The 25,525-nt window shown below is 36.9% G+C and overlaps 1 protein-coding gene across 12 annotated transcripts in view; it reads left to right on the forward strand.

Annotated features, from left to right (window-relative positions):
- unc-104 (kinesin family member unc-104) overlaps positions 1 to 25,525 on the forward strand; it is a 187,863-nt gene that overhangs the window by 133,397 nt on the left and 28,941 nt on the right. For 7 of the 12 annotated variants that reach the window (XM_053773868.2, XM_053773873.2, XM_053773867.2 and 4 more), the window contains 9 exons: positions 2,779 to 2,951; positions 4,473 to 4,660; positions 5,441 to 5,620; positions 7,210 to 7,347; positions 11,565 to 11,683; positions 13,804 to 14,010; positions 19,316 to 19,493; positions 19,651 to 19,741; positions 22,904 to 23,028. In XM_053773868.2, coding sequence (XP_053629843.2) covers positions 2,779 to 2,951; positions 4,473 to 4,660; positions 5,441 to 5,620; positions 7,210 to 7,347; positions 11,565 to 11,683; positions 13,804 to 14,010; positions 19,316 to 19,493; positions 19,651 to 19,741; positions 22,904 to 23,028 — 1,399 coding nt within the window. The remainder of the gene's footprint in view (positions 1 to 2,778; positions 2,952 to 4,472; positions 4,661 to 5,440; positions 5,621 to 7,209; positions 7,348 to 11,564; positions 11,684 to 13,803; positions 14,011 to 19,315; positions 19,494 to 19,650; positions 19,742 to 22,903; positions 23,029 to 25,525) is intronic. The other 5 variants (XM_053773876.2, XM_053773877.2, XM_053773878.2 and 2 more) reach the window with 3 other exon arrangements.

Here is a 25,525-nt window from a genome sequence, read left to right on the forward strand (position 1 = left end):
TTACCTACTACTCCCTCCATAACATTTTTACCCACTTTAGCATTGAAATCCCCAACCACCATTACTCTCACACTTGATTCAAAACTCCCCACGCATTCACTCAACATTTCCCAGAATCTCTCTCTCTCCTCTACACTTCTTTCTTCTCCAGGTGCATACACGCTTACTATAACCCACTTTTCACATCCAATCTTTATTTTACTCCACATAATCCTTGAATTTATGCATTTGTAGTCCCTCTTTTCCTGCCATAGCTTATCCTTCAACATTATTGCTACTCCTTCTTTAGCTCTAACTCTATTTGAAACCCCTGACCTAATCCCATTTATTCCTCTCCATTGAAACTCTCCCACCCCCTTCAGCTTTGTTTCACTTAAAGCCAGGACATCCAGTTTCTTCTCATTCATAACATCCACAATCATCTCTTTCTTATCATCTGCACAACATCCACGCACATTCAGACTTCCCACTTTGACAATTTTCTTCTTCTTATTCTTTTTAGTAATCTTTACAGGAAAAGGGGTTACTAGCCCATTGTTCCCGGCATTTTAGTTGACTTTTACAACACGCATGGCTTACGGAGGAAAGATTCTTATTCCACTTCCTCATGGATATAAAAGGAAAAGTAATAAGACCAAGAACTATTAAGATAAAATCAAAGAAAACTCAGATGAGTGTGTATAAATAAACGTGTACATGTATGTGTAGTGTGACCTAAGTGTAAGTAGAAGTAGCAAGACGTACCTGTAATCTTGCATATTTATGAGACAGACAAAAGACACCAGCAATCCTACCATCATGTAAAACAATTACAGGCTTTCGTTTTACACTCACTTGGCAGGACGGTAGTACCTCCCTGGGTGGTTGCTGTCTACCAACCTACTACCTATAAATATATTATATATATACTACCTATATATATATATATATATATATATATATATATATATATATATATATATATATATATATATATAAATATATATATATATATATATATATATATATATATATATATATATAATTTTTTTTTTTTTTTAAACACATCAGTTGTCTCCCACTGAGGCAGGGTGATCCAGAAAAGAAAAATAAACACTTTCACCATCATTCACACATGATCACTGTCTTTGCAGAGGCATGCAGATATGACAGTTCAGATGTCACTCCAAACAGCAAATATCCCAAACCCCTCCTTTATAGTGCAGGCACTGTACCTCCCACTTCCAGGACTCAAGTCCAGCTAACCAGTTTCCCTGAATTACTTGACAAAATATTACCCTGCTCACACTCCACACACTGTATGCAGTAGGATATACAGAACTTGTTTTATCTGCAGAAAGTAAATATATAATATAATCATTCCTGAATCATCATCTTAATTATTTCACACTAACTTGTCAGTGCAGCACTGTTCTATATTGTGTATTCTGTCCGAGAAGCTGTAGAATTTATCCAGGAGTGAATGAATGTTAAGGCATAGAGTAAATTGAACCTCTCTTGTATGTCCAAGAATTAAACTACAGTACAGGTTTATGTGTAATTTTTTTATATTGTTAATATTATTATTATTAGTATTAGTATTTATTTATTATTCTTATTCTTATTATTATTATTATTATTATTATTATTATTATTATTATTATTATGATTATTATTATTTATTATTATTATTTATTATTATTATTATTATTATTTTTTTTTTTTTGCTGTATCAGTCCTAGAAGAATTTGATTAATAATCTAAAGAAAGGCATATTCTGAATATTGTCAGAGAAGCATATTAGGACCAATATAGCAACCTAATCAAGAGCACGACATACATTACTATTAGTTTCCAATTGGTTCAACAAGAATTGATTTGCTTTGTTCACTCTATATTTCTTTCACCATAAGTCATTATATTTTCAAAAACAGTGTTAGCTTGCTTCCAGTTATTTTTTTTAAGTTACAGTATATGAAAATTATTTGAATGATTCCTGCATGAAAACCTACATGCTTCAAAATTTTTTTTGGTTGTGTCGAATTAGAAAGCAGACAAAATCCTGTGGCTTTTGATAGTGTCATGGCTAATGGACTCCTATCATTATTGTGTGATGGTTAATGGAATCCCTCCCCCTTTTTAATACCAATGTCATGGCTAATGGATCCCCCTATAGCACTTAGCATATCCCATATATACTTGTTAAACGTAACGTATGCTCAGTAACGCATTTGTGTATATTGACGAGCGTATTTGTTATGACTTCCCCTTCATATTATAATGATGCCAGGAAGCTGTGTTATTACTGACTTACATGTAATTAAGAAAGCCTTGTTTTTGGCAGCTGAATTGGTTATTGGCATATTAGGTTGAGCAGTTCTCTTTAAGTTAAAATGAGGCATTTTAGTTCTTATTTGTAATGGAAATAATTATAATTCAGATTTTATTACTTTATCCTCGTGAATTACAATTTTCATAAATTAGTTATATTGATAATTTCCATTCATAGCATTTAGAGTACTAAAACTTAGTATTTTTGAGTTTATTATTAATAGAAATTCATCTTTTGGTTGTAGCTTTGTGCTTACACAGTGTAACAGTAAATATATTGCATACAGATTGACATGCCTTATAAATGTAATAAGCAGTTACAGTACTGTACATACTTTGGTTCCATGATTTAGTTCCATTTTGCTTCATAACATTTGTATCTTAGTTACTCCGCTCTTGATGGTTGCTCCATGGTCCCAGTAGGAGATGGGTGACAGGCTTACCTAATACTTTGTGTTGGTGTTTCAGTAAACCCCTTGTTTGACGCAGAGTGCAACTGGACGGAACGGGAGTATGCCTTGGCTTCCTGGGCATTCCGCAAGTGGAAGTACCATCAGTTCACTTCGCTTCGAGATGATCTGTGGGGAAATGCTATCTTCCTTAAAGAAGCCAATGCTATATCAGTTGAGCTGAAAAAGAAGGTAAGCATTTGTAAAGTGCCTCTGGTGCTATGTGATCATTCATGCTCTGTAATTGTCAAACTGAAAAATATCTAAGCTTCTCTGTCTCTTAATCTCTCTGCATATAACTCGCTGCCTCCAATTATTCATGAATGCATGATGGTAAAGCATACAGTTTACTGCTTTCAGTTATTACTGCAAAAAAAAAATTGTAGGTACTTCACTCTCAGAGAAAGTGAATAGCCGCTACAGCCATGAATTGTTTCACAGAAAGATGGGTGTATATTAGCGGCACATCGTACCTGTATGGCAGGTCACTAATATTTAATGCACTAAAATGTACAGGTTTTACCTGGTACAAAACATACTGAACACATTCGTATTTTTTCAAAAATTTCCTTCAGCGTTTTATTTCAGACGTGACAACTTTACTTGTCTTCTCTCCTGTGATAGCTTGAAACAAACCTCACCTTGGTTTTTTTTTTTTATCACTTTAAAAGAGTCTTCAGTACTGTAAATGTGACTCATGATTGGGCCTATTATGATGACCAGTAACTCTACAATAGACCATATTGCTTTTGTGTTGAAAACAAATTAACTAACTAAATTATCAAGAATAATTTGTAAAAACTTTGCACTTCTAAAAATACATTTTATCAGCTGTAACCAACATGGCTGACCCAGAAATTGATGACATCACATGAAAACACTATTAAGTAAGACAGGGCAAGAGTGTATATAGATATATACATCAAAGACAGTTCTGAAACATTCACAATGAATGTTTGTGAAATCCTATCATTGGTATGATCTGCTTTGCTATAGGGGCCTCTAATGGAACTGTGCATAGAAAAAGGTTGGGTAATAGACTAATACATATTTACAGGTCATGAGGATAAATCAGTACACAAGATATGATATAGGGCATATGACACCACTTGTTAAACTATGTATTATTAGCCTTCAGGATGTGCATGTTTTTCAAGGGGCGATAAATACATCAAATCATTATTTAGTGTTAGCTTATGCTTTTGCCTGAAATGCTTATGCATGCTAGTGCCTCTCTTTATGCTTAACAATATTTTACTATGCGTAAACTACACATTGTTTATTACACAAAGAAAAAATTTTTTGAAAATTAATTTTTTGAATAGGGTACAAGGATAATGTCATTAGTGAGTAAGAGTGAAGTGAAAGTTAGTAAACTGAAGGAGGAGATAGTGTAAGATATGTGTAACTATTGGGAGAAAAGTGTGCTAGAGAGAGTACAGGCAAGGATGAGGGAGTCGAAGAGGTGTGAATATAGGAGGAAGGTGAGGTGGGAAGAGGAGTTATTGGTTATCTGAATTGTGATGTCAACATGGTTCTTGCAAGACATCAGTTTGAATGAATGATGGTAATTGTTTCCTTTTTTTTGGGGGGTCTCCCTATCTCGGTGGCCAATAAGGTAGAAGTAATTATATCATGTATCTTTGCAAGTCTGCTGCCAGGCAGTATACTTTTCACATATTAAAATTTCTCTGTTTAACCCATGTTTTCCAGGTTCAGTTCCAGTTCACACTGTTGACAGACACATTGTACTCACCTCTACCTCCGGATTTTTTACCTCTAATGGAAGAAGAGGAGGAGGAAGATGAGGACGACCGCCCTATTCCTAGGACTATTGTTGCAGTTGAGGTTCAAGACACAAAGAACGGTGCCACTCATTACTGGACATTAGAAAAATTGAGGTGTGTTTCTCTTATTAGCTACTCCTGCATATATTTTTCTTTTCTTTTATCTTTATTCTTGTGATGTAATTTTAATTTGCTGTAATTGGGTTCTTGATGTCTGTTGTTTACTATATATTCACCTGTTTTGTGTTGCTTTTGTCAAGGTTTATTATTTGAACAGTTGTTGTTCTTCTGTGTTCTGCTTAACTGTGTTGGTTGGTCTTCTAGGATCTTTACTGCGTATCATTGTAAGTTTATCTGACTAACTTTCCATATCCCTCTGTATTCATAGTATATTAGTATACTGTAATATTTTTAATGCTACAGTAATTATCTTTTGTGATTTTGAAAATAGTGCTAATGATTATCTGTTTGTTTATGGTTACTGTATTTAATAAAAGATAATTATCATTTGGCATATCAGATGCTAAATGATGAGAAAAGAAACTGAGATCCCCAAACATTGTAGACAAAGTTTGTTCATCAATTTGCTTGTTGGAGTGTATTTTTTATTAATATCTTTACCAGATTGGTAAGTAATATTGACATTTGATAGCTGTAGTTGTGATAGAACAGAGAGCATGCACAGCTAACGGTAAGTAAGTTAAAAATTTCCTCAAGTGTCAAATATCTCAGTCCCAAACTTTGTCTACAATTCTGGCAGAGTGCTGAATAGAATAAGGACTGAAAACGGTTTGTCAGGATGTCATAAATATAAATAAGTGGAGCTTCATAAAGCTCCTATTAGACATCCTTACAGTCCAAAACTAAACTGTGCTTTGTTGCCATGCATTGTAGACATCGTTTGGAGTTGATGCGTCAAATCTACAACTCTGACGTGAGCCCATATTCTCCGTTGCCTTCCCCACCAACGGAGCCTCAGACAGATGAGGAAGTGCAAACCTGCATACCAGCGTGTAACCAGGCCAGACTCTCCCTGTCCCAGCTGCTGCCTTCCAGGCTCCAGAACTCCCGCATGTTAGTGTTGATTCTAAGACCCAGGTCCTGAGACTTTCAGAAGCATGGTTGTGGATGTTCATGCATGCTCTCTAAACCAAGAATTAGAATGGGGTGGATCACATGACTTGCACCACTCTTAACTGTACAGTTACTTCTTTTTCTTTCATGATATGCTGTTAAATACTGTAGTTACAGTGTCTTAAGGTTGCTCGAGCTGGACTCTCCACACTGATTGAAAGAGTACAGTCACGGTGCTTTATTCAGGTATTTATTTTTTTGTTTTATTTTATTACAAGCTGAATGCTGCTTATAATCCTCTTAAGTTTATTACATTTTTGCAAATTTAATTTTGCAAGTTTATTATTATGATTCTGATATAGCTCTATATTTTTAGAGCAAATATATCTGATGATGTTAATTAAGTAAAGAAAAAATGCAACATGGCACCAATTTCCATTAAAACAACAGACAAAAGATTGCATCACTTCTAATTAAATCTTTTTCACTTTTTATCTCTACTTTTACAAGATTGTAAAAATTACACCGAGTGGAAGTTTTGAAGATAGCAGAGTACAGTACTGTGTTGTGAATACCATTACTGAGTTTCATATTTATATTGTTATTTCTCTTCCTTATTTCATGAAGTGCTGTGCAGAAATTTTGCCAAAAAGAAAGAGAGTAGCATAGTGTTAATAATAAATTCTCTATAACTTTTCATAAAATATTATCCTTGTTCTGTACTGCATAATCAAATTGCGTAATTTCTCCAAAATCTGTGTACGTTTATCCATAAATTTGTGTTTACTCAAAAATTTCTTAGCAAACTTAAATATTGCACTCTACTACTGAGCAAGTGTACATTTCTTTGTTGGTTGTGATGTTTTGTTATTCTATGTTATGAGTAATAATTGAATTTGCAGTAACATGACAGATTAGATTAACAGTCATAACTGAGTTCGAAATCCTCTTGCAACATTCAAGCATGAAGGCATGTGTTCCAATTATTATTATTATTATTATTATTATTATTATTATTATTATGATATGGGGAAGCGCTAAAGAAATAGGGGTCATACAGCACCAAAGAAATAGGAGGTAATCAGGTTTAATTTGAGGAAGGGGAGGGTAACTCCAATTTCTTAAATTAGGAGTCCTTGGCTAGCATCAAGGCAGGCACCTTCCTTAAAAGATGTACATATATTCATGTAAGCTTATATTCAACATAACCACTGAACAGATTAATGGTGCTGCAATAATCAGATAACTAAAGCTTACCTTCCCCCTTTCTTATTACAGTTTGCTATAATACAGTGATACTGAAAGAAAACTCAGTATATAAGTCATTAGAGAGCTTTACAAATGCTATATAGATCAGTAACATTTATACTGTAATTGCAAATCTTGCTTTGAATTACTGCTTTTATTGCTATATTAATGTAGTATGTTTTGGACATGTACATGTATAGCTAGCAGATAAAGACATATACACAGTTGAAAACATTTAAATGTCTTCAGCTGTGCATTTGTGCCTTTGAACTGCATACCGTCTGTACCACCATACCAGTTCTCCGGCCGTATATTTATGGGTTACGTTTTATGTGAAACAGACAGCGGTTGGAGTTGATGAGAGAGATGTACCACAATGAAGCTGAGCTGTCTCCCACTTCCCCAGACTACAACATTGAAAGCCTCACTGGGGGAGACCCATTCTATGACCGTTTCCCGTGGTTCCGGCTTGTCGGCAGGTATGACTATTCATGAGTTTCTTGGAAAAATAATAATGTGGTCTTCTTTAACTGAATTTTAAAAATATATATACATATATATATATATTTTTTTTTTAACAAGTCGGCCGTCTCCCACCGAGGCAGGGTGACCCAAAAAGAAAGAAAATCCCCAAAAAGAAAATACTTTCATCATCATTCAACACTTTCATCTCACTCACACATAATCACTGTTTTTGCAGAGGTGCTTAGAACACAACAGTTTAGAAGCATGTACGTATGAAGATACACAACATATCCCTCCAAACTGCCAATATCCCAAACCCTTCCTTTAAAGTGCAGGCATTGTACTTCCCATTTCCAGCACTCAAATCTGGCTATATAAAAATAACCAGTTTCCCTGAATCCCTTCTCTAAATATTACCCTGCTCACACTCCAACAGCTCGTCAGGTCCCAAATACCATTCGTCTCCATTCACTCCTATCTAACACGCTCACGCACGCTTTCTGGAAGTCCAAGCCCTTCGTCCACAAAACCTCCTTTACCCCCTCCCTCCCACCTTTTTGAGGATGACCCCCTACCCCGCCTTCCTTCCCCTACAGATTTATACACTCTCCATGTCATTCTACTGTGATTCATTCTCTCTAAATGACCAAACTGCTTCAACAACCCCTCTTCAGATCTCTGACTAATACTTTTATTAACTCCACACCTTCTCCTAATTTCCATATTCCGAATTTTCTGCATAATATTTACACCACACATTGCCCTTAGACAGGACATCTCCACTGCCTCCAACCACCTCCTCGCTGCTGCATTCACAACCCAAGCTTCACACCCATATAAGAGTGTTGGTACTGCTATACTTTCATACATTCCCTTCTTTGCTTCCATAGATAATGTTTTTTGTCTCCACATATACCTCAACACACCACTCGCCTTTTTTCCTTCATCACTTTTATGATTAACCTCATCCTTCATAAATCCATCCGCTGACAAGTCGACTCCCAAATATCTGAAAACATTCACTTCTTCCATACTCAGATACATACACAGATACATAGGGTTGTGTAGTTCTAATGCAAGGTTTTACATGAACATTTAATGTCCAGTTATTGATACAAGTACTATAATGGCTTTAATATACAATTACAGTGCAGTAAGCAGATGAAGTAAAATAATAATATTACAGGATTTTATAATGACCATATGACCTGTTTCTGCACTGCAAATCATTGATTTTACTTGATCTGATTCGTTTATATTATACATTGTTATGCTACAAATTTGTACAACTTTAATGCTTCTTATTTGAAATACTCATTTGTACTTCATGTTTTAATTTGTTTACTGTAATTTTTACCACTGAATATATCATTGCTTAGTTAATCTTAAGTTAATTTTAAGCCTGCCCATAATGTTCTGCATACAAGGGGCTTTTGGCATGTACACCAAATCAATATATTTCTTTGTACAACTATGTATCATGTCCAAATAAAAAATAAATAAATATGAGAATTGAGAAATTATTCTTTATCATTAGGTCTGTTGTATTTATGCTTTTACCCCTAACTCTTTCAATAATAATTATATGTTTGTATTATTTATTATGTACATACTGTATATATTATGCATGTTAAATTAAAAATACTAAAAATAATTTTGCTGCTCAAAATTCCAATGGGCATGCAAAAGAATTTGTCCAGAAATTATCCAGAATTAGGGCATAGCCTCTGGAAAAAAGTTTGCCAGACTTGGGCTTTTTCAATAAATGGTGAATACAGTACTGTAATTACTTATTTGGAATCATTTATGTATAGTGGTCTCTAAATTGTAGCACTTTCTATATAATAGAAATTAGACACTGTTCATTAGAGCACATTTCCCTGCTCACAATCCAACAGCACATAAGTCCTTAATAAACCACTTGTCTCCATTCTAACACACTCACGCATGCTTGCTGGAAGTCCAAGCCCCTCGCACACGAAACCTCCTTTACCCCCTCCCTCCAACCTTTCCTAGGCCGACCTTCACTACAGATTTATACACTCTCGAAGTCATTCTATTTTGTTCCTTCCTCTCTACATGTCCGAACCACCTCAACAACCTCAGCCCTCTGGATAAGAGCTTTGGTAATCCTGAACCTCCTCCTAATTTCCAAAGTACGAATTCTCTGCATTATATTCACACCACGCATTGCCCTCAGACACATCTCCACTGCCTCCAGTCTTCTCCTTGTTGCAACATTCATCACCCATGCTTCACACCCATATAAGAGTGTTGGTATAACTATACTCTCATACATTCCCCTCTTTGCTTCCATGGACAAAGTTCTTTGTCTCCACAGACTCCTCAGTGCACCACTCGCCTTTTTCCCTTCGTCAGTTCTATGAATCGCCTCATCTTTCATAGACCCATCTGCTGACACGTCCCCTCCTAAATATCTGAATACATTCACCACCTCCATACTCTATCCCTCCTACCTGATATCCAGTCTTTCATTACCAATTTTTTTTGTTATCCTCATCACCTTACTCTCTCCTACAGTCACTTTCAGTTTTCTTCTTTTATATACACTACCAAATTCATCCACCAACCTCTGCAACTTCTCTTCAGAATCTCCCAAGAGCACAGTGTCATCAGCAAAGAGCAACTGTGACAACTCCCACTTTGTGTTAGATTCTTTATCTTTTAACCCCAAACCTCTTGCCAACACCTGAGCATTCACTTCTCTTATAACCCCATCTATAAATATACTGAACAACCATGGTGACATCACACATCCTTGTCTAAGGCCTACTTTTACTGGGAAATAATTTCCCTCTCTCCTACATACTCTAACCTGAGCCTCACTATCCTCATAAAAATTTTTCACCGCTTTCAATAACCTACCTCCTATTCCATACATTTGCAGCATCTGCCACATTACCCCCCTATCCACCCAGTCATATGCCTTTTCCAAATCCATAAATGCCACAAAAACCTCTTTACTCTTATTTAAATACTGTTCACCTATATGTTTCAATGAAAACAAATTTGGTCTACACACCCCCTACCCTTCCTAAAGCCTCCTTGTTCATCTGCTATCCTGCTCTCTGTCTTACTCTTAATTCTTTCAATAATAACTCTACCATACACTTACCAGGTATACTCAACAGACTTCTTTCCCTTTAATTTTTGCACTCTCTTTTGTCCCCTTTGCCTATACAAAGAAACTGTGCATGCTCTCTGCCAGTCCCTAGGTACCTTGCCCTCTTCCATACATTTATTAAATAAAAGCACCAACCACTCCAGAACTATATCCTCATCTGCTTTTAACAGTTCTGTCTTTATCTCATCACTCCCAGCTGCCTTACCCCCTTTCATTCTTCCCACTGCCTCACAAACTTCCTCCACACTCACAACTCGCTCCTCCTCACTCCTACAAGATGTTATTCCTCCTTGCCCTATACATGAAATCACAGCTTCCCTATCTTCTTCAACATTTAACAGTTTCTCAGAATATTCCCTCCATCTTCCTGATATCTCTAACTATCCATTTAATAACTCTCCTCTTCTGTTTTAACCAATCAAATCTATTTGTTCCCTAGGCCTCCTTAACTTATTAATCTTACTCCAAAACTTTTTCTTATTTTCAACAAAATTTGTTGATAACATCTCACCCACTCTCTCATTTGCTCTCTTTTTACATTGCTTCACCACTTTCTTTGCCTCTCTATTCCTCTCCATATACTCCTCCCTCTATGCATCACTTCTACTTTGTAAAAACCTCTCGTATGCTAACTTTTTCTCTCTTACTACTCTCTACATCATTGTTCCACCAGTCGCTCTTATTTCCTCCCACACCCACTTTCCTGTAACCACAAACATCTGCTGAACACTCTAACACTGCATTCTTAAACCTACCCCATATGTCTTCAACCCCATTGCTTATACTCTCACTATCCCATCTATCCTCCAATAGTTGTTTATATCTTACCCTAACTGCCTCCTCCTTTAGCTTATAAACCTTCACCTCTCTCTTACCTGCTGCTTCCATTTTCCTTGTATCCCATCTGCCTTTTATTCTCACTATAGCTACAACTAAAGAGTGATCTGATATATCTGTGGCCCCTGTATAAACATGTACATCTTGAAGTATACCCAACAGTCTTTTATCTACCAATATGTAGTCCAACAAACTACTGTAATAATCATTTACAAATGATAACTACTAATTATTGTTATTAACTTTCAGAGGGTTTCTCTACCTAAGTAATCTCCTATACCCTGTTCCACTGGTACACCGTGTTGCAATTGTCAGCGAGCGTGGTGATGTCAAGGGCTACCTAAAAGTTGCTGTACAAGCTGTTGTTGGTATGTAATTCCCTAATTTTTTGTGTCTGTATGCTGATTGATGAGTAAGTTTATTGAGGCACGGGTACACAAGTACAGTTGTCATGCATAGTAACGTGTAAATTACCTTGGTTAACCCAAAAAAGTCAAACAAAGAGAGAGTTTTTTTATGTAACACTTTTTGTATATTAATCTCCATTTATTTCAACAGGCATACCTAGATATAAAGTGCTGCATTCCCATTCCCCTGTTGAATTAGCTAGGGAGTAGCTTTCCCTCTTCCACATTTAATTCCATTAGCAAACACCATTTTGTGGTATGTGAACCAAGCTTGAAGTGAGAGGAAACTAGGCCTCACAGCTGGGAGAGGTGAGGGTAAGGGTTGTGTCTGGGTAGCTAGCAGATGGGCCGATTGTGATTGGTTAACATATTGGGGTGCTGTTTGGATAGACTTTTGCTCAGCCTTTGTTTTGAATGTAAAAAAAAAAAATTGATTATCTCACGGTATGATCTCCAAATCTTGACACCATTTAATTCTATTTGACATTTAATCCCAGCTAAGGTGACTACCAAAAGAAAGAACATTGTGCATTTAATTATTATCATCACAATTCAGATTGCCCTCTGACTGCAGCATCCCCACTCCTTTTTTTTTTTAGAGTATTGGCACTGCCTTTCCCACCTTCAGGACTCAAGTCATGCTAACTGATTTCCCTGGGTTCTTTCATAAATAGTATCTTCCTCATATTCCAACAGCATGTCCTTTAAAATCTAGTTGTCTCCATTCCCTCCTATCTAACATGCTCTCACAAGCCTGCTGGATGCTCAGACACCTACAACTCTCCTTTACCCTCTCCTTCCAACCATTCCTGGGATGACCCTATCCCTTCTACTTCCATCTCAGATTTATATACCTTTCCAGTCATCCTATTTCTCTCTCTCTCCTCTACATGCCCAGACCACTTCAACAGCCTCTCCTCAGCCCTCTGAATTATGCCCTTGGCCACCCCACATTGCCTTTTAATTTCTATATTTCGAATTCTCTGCCTGATATTAACCCCACACATTGCTACCAGACATAACATTGTCCCTGCCTCTAGCATCCTCCTTGCAGCAGCTTTCAAAACCCATGCCTGTCACCCATATAGATGTGTTGGTACCACCATCCTCTAGTACATTCCTTTTCTAACCTTCATAGATGAACTTTTTTCTTTCCACAGTTCCCTAAACATACCACCCTCCTTTTTTCCCCTCATCTGTTTTATGATTAAGTTCATCTTTCATAGACCCATCTGCTGACATGTCACCCTCCAAATATCTGTATACATCCACTTTCTCAATATTCCATCCCTCCACAAAAAATTTACTTATTTTATTTATTTATTTATTCATACATTTATTTAAAAGTCCAATTAAAGGCTGACCCCATAAAGTTAAGAGTTTATGGTCCCTCCTTTGAATGTAGCAGTGTTAGCACATTGGAGCTGGAGGGTGTTGTGTTATCAAGGTGAGTATATGTGTCTAATCCTTAGTGCACAGCTTATTGTTTAAGATTCATATTTCAGTTTTGGAGAATTAATGCTGAGTAAATTAAAATGTTACCTTTAACCTTTTTCTTCTTCTTCTTTCAACAAACCGGCCGTATCCCGCCAAGGCAGGGTGGCCTAAAAAGAAAAACAAAAGTTTCTCTTTTTAAATTTAGTAATTTATACAGGAAAAGGGGTTACTAGCCCCTTGCTCCCAGAATTTTAGTCGCCTCTTACAACATGCATAGCTTACGGAGGAGGAATTCTGTTCCACTTTCCCATGGAGGTAAGAGGAAATAAACAGGAACAAGAACTAGAAAGAAAATAGAAGAAAACCCAGAGGGGTGTGTGTATATATGCTTGTACATGTATGTGTAGTGTGACCTAAGTGTAAGAAGAAGTAGCAAGACGTACCTGTAATCTTGCATATTTATGAGACAGACAAAAGACACCAGCAGTCCTACCATCATGTAAAACAATTACAGGCTTTCGTTTCACACTCACTTGGCAGGACGGTAGTACCTCCCTGGGCGGCTGCTGTCTACCAACCTACTACCTATCTTTAACCATTTATAAAGATGTGTTCAGGTCCTTGTCATTTTTTTGTGTCAACAGCAGAAGAAGACGCAGTTGAGAGCACACAGCCTGCTGGAGTTCGACAATCAGCAAGAATATCTTTCAATGAGGGGACATTTAAAAGACCGCGGGCAAAACGAGGGTCACTCTCTGCTCAGGTATTAGAGAAAAATACAGCTGCTGCTGCCGAGGAGGAGCGAATAGTCGAGGGTCAGGTTGGCTCTGGAGATATTATTAAACTAGAAGGTAAGTATGGCCTACCACCTACTTAGTGTCTTCTTGATAATGGTTCTAGGATTATCGCCCATGTAACCCAATCTTTGACTAGACTTATGGGTTGACAGCTTAGTCAGTCTGGTTACTGGTGCTCTAGTTTAGACTCCATTATAAGCATCACAAGTTGGCTGATCAGAAAAAGTTAGCAGGAACTTGCCTAGTTATTTCCTACAGTTATTTAAGGAGGGCATTGAAAAACCTTTATAAATAGTGAGTTATCCCAAAATGTACTTGCTGCTCCCCAGCTTTTCATTGAGGCTGTTTTACACTCAACCAGGTATCTCACCCCTATAAAGGGTTACAGTATTTTGATCTGCAGATTAGGAACCGGTCCCTCGAGTCTCCCATTTGTAAATCATGATCCTGTAATATCTCTTATTTAAGAATTATTTAAATTGTTTGCCAAGCTTTAAGCTGATGTCATAATGTATAATTTTCATTTTAAGTTGTTTTACCATGTCACCTCTGACTTGTTTGTTTAGTGCAGTACACAGGTGAGCTAGAAAATAAGTTCCATCCTCCATCCTTCAAGCTCCATCCCCTTCACCACTAAACACACCCCTCACTGAGCATTCCCCCTCCCCCACCTAACATACCCCTAAACACACTTTCCCCCACTAAGTATTTCCTCTACCAAACGCTCCACCCCTCAAAGCATCCATCCCCAAAACTTTTTCGTAGCCAAATTATTTTTTCCCTCCGCTAAATAATTTTACCTGTTAACCTCTCTACCTCTTCCCAATTAAATTTTTTGCTTTTTTATTTGTTTTCTTCTCAACCAACTGACCTCCCTGCCAGTCAAGCTTTCTTTTTTCCTCCCCCATCCTCCCACCAAGCTCTTTTTCTCTTCTCCCTCAAACTGATTCCCTCTTCTCTTCCAGTATCATACTCTTGCAACTTTCTCTAATCAAATTTCTCTTCCCAGTGTTAAACTGAGACTTCTGATGATGCTTTTGGTATGTCATACCATATTTATGTCAACAATATGGTAAATTAGGTGGGCAGGCTAGTCTTGTACACCTTGAACCTGCATTTGTTATCATTCAGTGAGGAAAGTTAATTTAGAAAATTTCTTTTAGGACTTTCTTTGTGATTGGCAGATAATTCACCTCCTCCATACTCTCTCCCTCCAATCTGATATTCAATCTTTCATCACCTAATCTTTTTGTTATCCTCATAACCTTACTCTTTCCTGTATTCACCTTTAATTTTCTTCTTTTGCACACCCTACCAAATTCATCCACCAATCTCTGCAACTTCTCTTCAGAATCTCCCAAGAGCACAGTGTCATCAGCAAAGAGCAGCTGTGACAACTCCCACTTTGTGTGTGATTCTTTATCTTTTAACTCCACGCCTCTTGCCAAGACCCTCGCATTTACTTCTCTTACAACCCCATCTATAAATATATTAAACAACCAAGGTGACATCACACATCCTTGTCTAAGGCCTACTTTTACTGGGAAAAAATTTCCCTCTTTCCTACATACTCTAACTTGAGCCTCACTATCCTCGTAAAAACTCTTCACTGCTTTCAGTAACCTACCTCCTACACCATACACTTGCAACATCTGCCACATTGCCCCCCTATCCACCCTGTCATACGCCTTTTCCAAATCCATAAATGCCACAAAGACCTCTTTAGCCTTATCTAAATACTGTTCACTTATATGTTTCACTGTAAACACCTGGTCCACACACCCCCTACCTTTCCTAAAGCCTCCTTGTTCATCTGCTATCCTATTCTCCGTCTTACTCTTAATTCTTTCAATTATAACTCTACCATACACTTTACCAGGTACACTCAACAGACTTATCCCCCTATAATTTTTGCACTCTCTTTTATCCCCTTTGCCTTTATACAAAGGAACTATGCATGCTCTCTGCCAATCCCTAGGTACCTTACCCTCTTCCATACATTTATTAAATAATTGCACCAACCACTCCAAAACTATATCCCCACCTGCTTTTAACATTTCTATCTTTATCCCATCAATCCCGGCTGCCTTACCCCCTTTCATTTTACCTACTGCCTCACGAACTTCCCCCACACTCACAACTGGCTCTTCCTCACTCCTACAAGATGTTATTCCTCCTTGCCCTATACACGAAATCACAGCTTCCCTATCTTCATCAACATTTAACAATTCCTCAAAATATTCCTTCCATCTTCCCAATACCTCTAACTCTCCATTTAATAACTCTCCTCTCCTATTTTTAACTGACAAATCCATTTGTTCTCTAGGCTTTCTTAACTTGTTAATCTCACTCCAAAACTTTTTCTTATTTTCAACAAAATTTGTTGATAACATCTCACCCACTCTCTCATTTGCTCTCTTTTTACATTGCTTCACCACTCTCTTAACTTCTCTCTTTTTCTCCATATACTCTTCCCTCCTTGCATCACTTCTACTTTGTAAAAACTTCTCATATGCTAACTTTTTCTCCCTTACTACTCTCTTTACATCATCATTCCACCAATCGCTCCTCTTCCCTCCTGCACCCACTTTCCTGTAACCACAAACTTCTGCTGAACACTCTAACACTACATTTTTAAACCTACCCCATACCTCTTCGACCCCATTGCCTATGCTCTCATTAGCCCATAAGAATTATTTCTATAAATAAGTTCTATGGTTTTGACATATATTAACAATTGTTATGAATAGGTGAGATACCACTTTTCATCTCTCTAACATTCTACACCTTGAAGAAATTTATTCTTTCCCAATATTTAAAGTGTTTGGACAGATTCATGTAGTGAAATTTCTCTACAATCTTCATATCTTTAATTCTCTCAGGCTTAAATGGGACTGTTAGGGTTCAAAAGTAGTGAACCCTCGATTTAACGGACTCATTTCAGGAAATACGGAGCAACATTCGTTGGGTCACTTAATTCAGAAACTTTGAAGTTTATTGTTACAATAAAACCAAAACAATCTCATTACTATCCACCACAGCCATCATTACTGGCCATCCATTCTCCCTTGTTAGTCCATTAAATAGAGGGTTTAGTATTTTAGTCTGGAGAGTACGGGTGACAAAAGGTATCATCTCTAACATGACAAGTTTTTTTTTTTATAAGTTATTGTTATCCATCTTATCATTTATCTTGTAGTTGTGATAGTAATATTATTGCTTTCTCTGAATGCAAGATCTTTCAGCATTGTTATCACAATCTCCCTTACATATCTCTTTCAGTTTTATGTCTTCATTTTATAGTACAATATAGAATCTGAAATTATTCTTCAGTGAAAAATATATATGGTTTCCTGTGTGATTCACTGAAATACTTTTTTTATATTGGTTATGAGGTTCATTGTGTCTTCATTGGATGCTGCTCTCATACAAATTCTAGTATTATCTGCGAAGAATAATACAGTGCTGTGATTGATGCTTTTGTCAGATATAATGAGACAATATTGGAGTGGATACTGTGCCTTGAGGTACAAGACTTTCACTGTGTAGGACTTAAATTTTACTCTGTTGACTATACACTATTACTCTTTGGGTCCAGTTTGTTAAAAAAAAAAAATAACAGAACCATCTGGCCACTATTTCAGTTATTCCTTCTGCAGACACTTTTTTTTTTGTGTGGGCTGTTACAAACTGATCACACTTGTTGAAGGCTTTTATGAAGTCTAAGTTTACTGTCTGCATTTTGTTTGTCTTCCAGTGCTTCCAGAGTCATGTAGCAGTGGTCTAGCAGTTGTAAGAGGTAGGAGCATCCTGCTCTAAACCTTTGTTGCCATAGATTGTTTAAATATTTTGGTTCCATTGTGTTTTGCAACTTTACTTCTTAGTACTGTACTTTATCAGAGATTTTTATATTGTGAGATGTCATTGCTATGGATCTGTAGTTTTTTCTATGAGTGCTTTACTGCCACCTTTGTGAAGTGGGGAATATCAGTTTTTTTTTTATCATGTCAGTCATTTTTATAACATGCCTGTGTTTCACTCTGTCCCCATATTATATTAAAGTCCTATAATTATTTTTGTGGGGCTATTTTTGCTTTACTTGCCATACTTTACTTTAGGGAGCTTGTTAATTGTTAAAATTCTTCATTACAGTTTATTTGACACTCCAAAATAAACACACTGCAGTGATTGTTAATTGATATGCCATAGTTGTGAAGCCTTTTAATACAGTATATTTGTATTGTTTTAATCTTCCAGTGCTTAGTGATAATGTTATGGTAATTTTGCAGCTCTCTTGAATACAGTAGACCCCTGGTATTCGATATTAATCCGTTCCTGAGAGCTCATTGAATACCGATAATATCGAAAACCGAATCAATTTTCCTCATAAGAAATAATGGAAATCAAATTAATCCGTGCAAGACACCCAAAAGTATGAAAAAAAAAATTTACTACATGAAATATTAAGTTTAATGCAATAGAATAATTACAATAACAATAAAATAATTGACACTTACCTTTAATGAAGATCTGGTGATGATTGATGGGATGGGAGGAGGGGAGAGGTGTTAGTGTTTAGAAGGGGAATCCCCTTCCATTAGGACTTGAGGTAGCAAGTCCTTTTCCGGGGTTACTTCCCTTCTTCTTTTAATGCCACTAGGACCAGCTTGAGAGTCACTGGACCTCTGTCGCACAACAAATCTGTCCATAGAGCTCTGTACCTCCCGTTCCTTTACGATTTGTCTAAAATGGGCCACAACATTGTCATTGTAATAGCTGTGTTAGGGTGATTTTCATCCATAAAGGTTTGCACCTCAACCCACTGTGCACACATTTCCTTAATTTTTGAAGTAGGCACAATGTATTCCACAACTGGTATAGGCTTCTCAGGGTTAGCCCCAAACCCTTCACAATCTTTCTTAATTTCCATACTAATTCTCACCCTTTTTACCACAGGGTTGGCACTAGAAGCTTTCTTGGGGCCCATGGTGACTTATTTTGCAGAAACAAGCACCAAACACAGTGATAATATGGATAATATGGAATGTACCGAATGTATCCTTAGATGCGCGCACACTGGCTGGCTTGTAAACACTGGCACACAAGGGGCAGTTCAGGCCACATGTGGACAGGTCTCGTACGAATCGTATCGAATACCGGGTTTTCAATCGAATACTGAGGAAAATTTTTTGCGATATAATGCATCGAATACCGGATTTATCGAATACCGATGCCATCGAATACCGGGGGTCCACTGTATAATGTGATAATTTTGCATCTCTTGACAGTAATGTTGCAGCTATTGTCATACAATAATTTTGACTGCTCTTTTAATAATAATCGTGTGATAATTTTGCAGACGAGGTTTGTGAAGTAGATAGTGGTAGAGGCGACAGTAGTATTAGTTCCTGTGAAAGCGGAAAAGATGATGACCTTCCATCTCACCTTCGTATTGGACAAGAATTTACTTTCCGAGTCACTGTTCTTCAAGCCTTCGATGTGTCTACAGAATATGCTGACATATTCTGTCAGTTTAAGTGAGTTATATATAATTTTATTATCATGAATTATATAATATAGACTGGAGCAATGAAAATTTGTTTGTGCTGACATATCTATAGCTTATATAGTCGGCTGTAAGTACAGGTATTTATTTTCAGAGCTAAATGCTAATGTGAGTGTATTTTGTATTAGCTTCCTCCATCGACATGATGAAGCCTTCTCAACTGAACCAATAAAAAATACTGGAAAAGGACCACCACTTGGTTTCTATCATGTACAAAATGTAAGTACCTACTGGTGATGGGAGTATTATTGCCATACTAAACTGTTTGTGATTTTTAATTTAATGTGATCTTGAACTCATGAAAGTAAATAAGTTTAGTGCAATTTCTAATTAGCTTGCATATACAGTGGAACCTCAAATATCGAACTTAATCCATTCCAGGAGCTAGTTCTAAATTCGAAAAGTCTGAAAATCGAAGCAATATTTCCCATAAGAAGTAATGGAAATACAATTAATCCGTTTCAGAAACCCAAAAAATATTCACAAAAAAAAATACATTTTATAGAGATTAATTACAGTTTTACATACACACAACAAATACTATAGTGTTCAATTATGTAAATAAATATAAAATAACATTTTTACTTACCTTTATTGAAGATTGGTGATGGCATCTGGAAGATAGGGAAGAGGAGAGAGGGAGTTGGGGTTAGTGTTTGGAAGGAGAATTCCCCTCCATGAGGACTTCAGGTAAAGCCCTCTCTGGAGTTACTTCCCTTCTCTGTATTTTAATGCCACTAGGACCAGATGAGAGTCACTGGACCCTGTCTCACAAAATAACTGTCCACAGTCCTCTGTTTCTGGCGCCTCTTTAACATTTCCCTAAAATGGGACATGGTTCTGTCACTGAACTGGTTCCAGGAGTTTTCTATACCAGATCGGCATGCAACTTCCTTGCCTTTTTGCAAATAATCGTCTCTGAAACCCCATCACCTGCCATCTCTTTATCCTTGATCCACACCAGCAACAATTTCTCAACCTCTTCAACTATTTGTGGTCTTTTTTTGGTTAGCATATTAACACCTTTCGCAACATCAGCTTCCTTGATTTGTTCTTTCTTTGCCAGGATAGAACCGATGGTCGACTTGTTTTTCCCATACATTCTGGCAAGCTCACAAGTCTCACATCACTCTCATACTTCTGTATTATTTCCTTCTTCACATCTATGGTGTTTCTCACTCTCTTTACCACAGGGGTACCACTAGCAAGTTTCTTTGGGCCCATGATAACTTATTTCAAAGTCCCACAAGCACTAAACACGATGAAATAATCATAGAATGTTTGAATGAGAGCCCAGGTTAGTGTTCACTCAAGCATAAACAAAGCCAGACTGGCTCACTGCGCCTGCGCGGGGATGCAGACAGAGCGGGCTGGCGGACAGGTCCGGTACCCGGCGCTCCGAAAATAGGGGTGCATTCGATAATAGGAACAAAGTTGGCTCGAAAAAAGGGTTCTATTTTTGAAACGTTCGGTAAGTGATACGTTCGAAATTTGAGGTTCCACTGTATTGTGTTAACATAATTTTTTTTCAGCACTCTGGCTGTCTCCCACCGAGGCAGGGTGGCCCAAAAAAGAAAGAAACACTTTCACCATCATTCACACATAATCACTGTCTTTCCCGAGGTGCCCAGGTATCATCCTATTTTGCTCCATCCTCTCTAAATGACCAAACCACTTTTACAGCTCCTCCTCAGTCTTCTGAATATACTTTTAGTAACTCCACACCTAATTTCCATACTACAAATTCTCTTCGTAATATTTACACCATACATTGTCCTCAGACACTACATCACTGCCTCCAGCCTCGTTCTTGCTGCAACATTCACAACCCATGTTTCATACCTATATAAGAATATTGGTATCACTATACTCACATCAGTGGATAACATTCTTTGTCTCCAAAAATGCCTCAATGCCTTCCTCTTTTCAGTCTTCAATTCTATGGTTCACCTCATCTTTCATAGACCCCACCCGTTAACAAGTCCACTCCCAAATATCTGAAAGTTTATAAATTAAAGGAGGAGGTATTAGGGGTAAGATATAAGCAACTATTGGGAGAAATATAGGCTAGTGAGAGTGTAGGTAATTAGGAGGTATAGGGTAGATTAAAGTATGCAGTGTTATTGTGTGTAGCAGAAGTTTGTGGATGTGAGAAGGTGAGTGCCGGAGGGAAGAGGAGCGAATAGTCGAATGATGAGGTAAAGGGAGTGATAAGGAAGAAAGTTAACATATAAGAGGTTTTTACAAAGCAGAAGTGATATAAGGAGGGTAGAGTATATGATTTCATGCATTGCCCAGGGAAGTATAACATCCTTTAGGAATGAGGAAGCCAAATGTGTATGGAAAAGGTGCATGAGGCAGTGGGTAACTTGAAATGGGGTAAAGCAGCTGGGATTGATGGTATCAAGAGAGAGATTTTAAAAGCAGGTGGGGATATAGTTGTGGAGCAGTTGGTACTTTTATTCAATAACTGTATGAAAGAGTGGAAGGTGCCTAGGGATTAGCAGAGAGCATGCATAGTTCCTGTGTATAAAGGCATGGGGAACAAAAGATAGTGTAAAATTTATAGGGAAATAAGCCTGTTGAGCATATCAGTGCCTGCACTCTTGAAGGAGGGGTGGGGATATTTGCAATTGGGCGGGGCATCAGAACTGGAGTATTGGCATGCCTTCCCTTGTATAAATTACTGTGCTAAGTGTAAAGAGAAGAAAAACTTTCGTTTCTTCTTTTCTGGGTCACTCTGCCTTGGTGGGAGACGGCTGATGTGTTAAAAAATGTACTACATATACAGTAGTACCTCGGTACTCGAACTTAATTCATTCCAGAAGGATGTTTAAGTGCCAATCTGTTCGAGTACTGAACAGATTGGTACTATTGTGACTCTAACAAGTTTTCTCTTTGATTGGCTATTATCACTAATCTTCTTAGTCCCCATGGTGACTTATTTATACAAATACATGTAATATAAAAAAACACCAAAAAATGTGAAGAAACACGAAATAGTTTACAGTGAAGTTCTGGCAGGTCGTGTTTGTTTGGTCAAATGCTGAGCAAATGGTCGACTACCAAGCGATTTTCTTACCGAACAAAGTGTTCTAATACTGAATTCTTTGAGTTAAGAGCTGTTCGAGTAGCAAGATACTACTGTGTGTGTGTGTGTGTGTGTGTGCATATATATATATATATATATATATATATATATATATATATATATATATATATATATATATATATATATATATATATATATATATATATATATATATATATATATATATATATATATATATATATATATATATATATATATTTATTTTACTCAGTTTAATGAGTACTTATATAATATTAATTTCAGTCTCATACACAAATGTATATTTTTAGATTACAGTCACAGTTACTCGAGCATTCCTAGAATACATCAAAACACAGCCCATTGTGTTTGAAGTATTTGGTCATTATCAACAACACCCACTACATCGTGATGCTCGCCAAGACGCTACCCACTTGTGAGTCTTTGCTTTTTGTTTACTAGTAACATCGAAAGTTGCAGAAAATCATTGCTGAAGCAATTTGTAATTTCATTATGATTAGTAACTAAAAATAGTTGCTTCTGTAAATGAATTCCAGTTAGCTACAGAATAAAATATTGATGTTGAACCTTCTGGCTGGCTTTATTTGGCAAGAATCTTTTTACTAAACAACCCAAGTGTGTATTTGGTACAACTGAATGTATAGTAATAATTCTAACTGAATTTATACTAAATTTAGAGACATTGGCAGGATTAAGGTATATTATAATACTGTATGTAAATTTTATATCAAATTAATTACCTTCTATGCCTGCACCTTTCCCAGCAACACTAGCATTTACTTATTTTACAATTCTATAACACACTAAATAATCAAGATGACATCAAACCTCCATATCTAAACCTCACTTTTATTGGACAATATTTCCCTTCTTTCCTACAAACCCTTACATGAAAGTTATTTAAAGACCAGTTTGGAAATCACTGCTTTTGTAGCTTGGTCCAAATCAGGCCTCCTGGTTGATGACCTGATCAACCCAATTGTTGGTGCAAGCTGCACACAGTCCAATGTAGGCATCACAGCCTGGCTGATAAGGAACTGACTGTAGGAAATTATCCTTATCCCTCTTGAAGACAACTAGGGGTCTATTGGTAGTTCTCCTTATGTATGGAGGGAGGTTGTTGAAAAGTCTTGGTCCCTTACACTTGTAGAGTTAATTCTTGCTATACACACTTATTGCACCTTTGCTCTTCCTTATATGTATTTTTGCAACATCTCTACGTTCACTGGTTCTGCAATTTTACCTACCTGAAAATGGGCCCTTGGTGTGCAGCAGTATTCTAGACTAGAGAGAACAAGCAACTTCAAGGGTATTGTGATTTTCTTGGCAGCTCATGTTTTGAAGATTCTAGTATCCAGGCTGTCAATTTTGCTGTGTTTACGGTAACCCTGCTGCTGCTGTTTTACACTCCGTTCTAATTTTTAATTATTAAATTTTTCTATAACATCCATTATTTTAGAAATTTAAAAATCTATTTCCTCACTTTTTCAGTTATTCCTGTTACAAACACTTTGTGCTATTCCACAATGATTGCACTTACGTATCAAAGACTTTTGCAGAATCTGTGTTTACTACACCTTCATTTTATTTGCCTTCCAGTGCATAGATATAGACCATGTTCTAATAGATCAGTAATTGTGAGAGGCAGGAGTGAACTGCTCTAAATCCGTGTTGCCTTGGGTTGTGCACTTGTTGTGATGCCATTTGTTTACAAATCATCATCCTTAAAACTTTCAGCAATTTTAATAATTTGCTATTCATCTCTAGTTGTTTTACAATGGCTTTGCTACTACCTTTGTGGAGTAGCAAAGCCATTGGGGTTTTAATAATTATGGGAGGATTCCTGTGTCCAGACTCCATCACCATGGTATATTTAAGGTGGATAATAGCTATTTTTGCAAATTTTATTAACATGGAATTCAAAGAGTGTGGGTCTAGGACATGAGTGGGTCTATGAGAGACTTCTTCGGAGTTGAGTAATGTCAGTATTATATCTGAAGTTTTTAGATGTTGGCAGAGTTTTCGGTAACATTCATGAATCATTCATTTGGAATGACGGTCTTTAGTTTAATTAATAGCTAACTGAACACAGTCATATTGTGACTTAGTTTTTTGTATATTTCATTGTAATGGGTTGCTTTCAATTTCATTAATGGCTTTTTTGCTCAATCTGTCACTCCTGGTCTCTGTATGATGCATTACCTCAATTTTTCATCACTTACCAGCATTTCTTTTTTGCTCTTGAGAAAGTGTAAAGGCTTTGAGAAGTTCATTGATTCATCTTTGCTTGTATACGGAGCATCTCTTTCCAACTTACTTCTTAACTTCTTGTTTTCTTAATGGTATTGAGTCTGGAGCACATTTCTAGTGCCATTGATCTCATAGTATCCAGCACTGGTTTAAATATTTCAGTAAAGCCATGATTTATTTGATCCCAGTTAGTGTATTTTTTAAGTTGATTTTTTTTAATACACCCTCATGATTTTGTGTTGGGTTTCTCAAGTCTAGTGTGTATGCAGGTCTGATCTTCAGTTGGGTTGTAATCTTGAGTTTGCTGTACTCAGTATCATTGTGTTTCATACCAGATCCTCTTTATTTGTGAATATATGGTTAAGGGTATTGCAACCTACTATCTTTTCCATTCAGTTTCAGCACCAGCCACATCCCTTGTCTATTTATTCTTCAACAGGCATTTTTGAAATCCATAATTGCAGCAAAAAGCTCAGTTTCCTTATCTGAGTACTCTAATGCAAGCACTTATTTATGCATCCCTTTCTTTCTAAATCTTTTCTTCCTCTGCAATCATACTTTCTATCTCATGTAAAAATTCTTACATAGCTTGTATCTGGTATACTCAACAGACTTATTCCTCTGTAATTCCTGCACTAACTGTTGTTCCTATTCCTCTTACA

Source organism: Cherax quadricarinatus, chromosome 7 (genome assembly GCF_038502225.1).
Source record: "Cherax quadricarinatus isolate ZL_2023a chromosome 7, ASM3850222v1, whole genome shotgun sequence".
In the NCBI taxonomy this organism is placed as follows: Eukaryota; Metazoa; Arthropoda; class Malacostraca; order Decapoda; family Parastacidae; genus Cherax; species Cherax quadricarinatus.